Source organism: Sinocyclocheilus anshuiensis, unplaced genomic scaffold (genome assembly GCF_001515605.1).
Source record: "Sinocyclocheilus anshuiensis isolate Anshui unplaced genomic scaffold, SAMN03320099.WGS_v1.1 scaffold13545, whole genome shotgun sequence".
NCBI classification, from domain to species: domain Eukaryota; kingdom Metazoa; phylum Chordata; class Actinopteri; order Cypriniformes; family Cyprinidae; genus Sinocyclocheilus; species Sinocyclocheilus anshuiensis.
The window spans coordinates 1-823 of record NW_015559135.1 but is presented as its reverse complement, the minus strand read 5'-3'; the positions used below and the strand labels follow the sequence as shown (position 1 = coordinate 823).

General features: G+C 42.9%; 1 protein-coding gene across 1 annotated transcript; it reads right to left on the bottom strand.

Moving 5' to 3' along the window:
- Nucleotides 1-33: 33 nt before the first annotated feature.
- On the bottom strand, nucleotides 34-714 carry LOC107681561 (butyrophilin-like protein 2; the record flags this gene model as incomplete). Its single annotated transcript, XM_016477872.1, has 2 exons — nucleotides 34-302; nucleotides 400-714. Coding segments are annotated over 2 exons (584 nt in total), but the record flags the coding sequence as incomplete, so codon positions are not given.
- Between the last annotated feature and the right edge of the window lie 109 nt (nucleotides 715-823).

Sequence of the window (823 nt, the reverse complement as noted above, 5' to 3'; positions counted from 1 at the left end):
ACACATGTAAACTCCTTTATCCTCAGTTCTGACACTCTTCAGTCTAAGAGAGAAGTTTAATTTGGGGATTTCATCACTGAAGAACTCAACTCGGTCTCTGTATTGCTCATCTGATGCCTCTGGTAAATCCACTTGGTCTTGGAAGAGCAGAACCATAATATCTTCATCTTCATCTGTTTTCTTCCATGAAACCTCTTCAATATCTGCAAGTGTGATGTGAGAGTCTATAGAGCAGTTCAGAGTGACGTCTTCACCCACAGACGCAGATATAGAGCGACTCGATCCTGATACTAGCAAACGCTCTGAAAGACAAAACAGTTATATCGCACCATAAAATATATTCGTTTCTGTAAAATCATAGTGAAAATGAAGGAAGGAACTCATGCAGTCAAAACTCACCAGCATCAACGTTTATTTGAACCACGGTCTCACCAGACTCTTGCTGAATGTAAACATTACAAACAACTTTTATTTCAACCACATTTTCTCCAGAATCCTGCTGACTGTGAACTGTACATGTGTATTGTCCCTCATCTTCAGCTCTCAGATCGTCCAGCCGGAGGGAAAAGTTTCCATGTTGAATCTCCTCAGTAAAGAATTGAGCTCTATCCTGATAATCCTGCTGCTGGGCTTCTGTTTGACTCTCACCATCCTGATACAGATGAACTAAAGTCTCAGAGTCTGGTCTTCTCCACTCCACCTCCAGACCCTCCACTGATAAAAGTTCATCAACATAACAGGGCAAAACCACTGACGATCCCAGAGGAGCAACCAGAGGACCAGGGGGACCGTGCACAGTCAACCCTGAAAACAATGTTTTCCC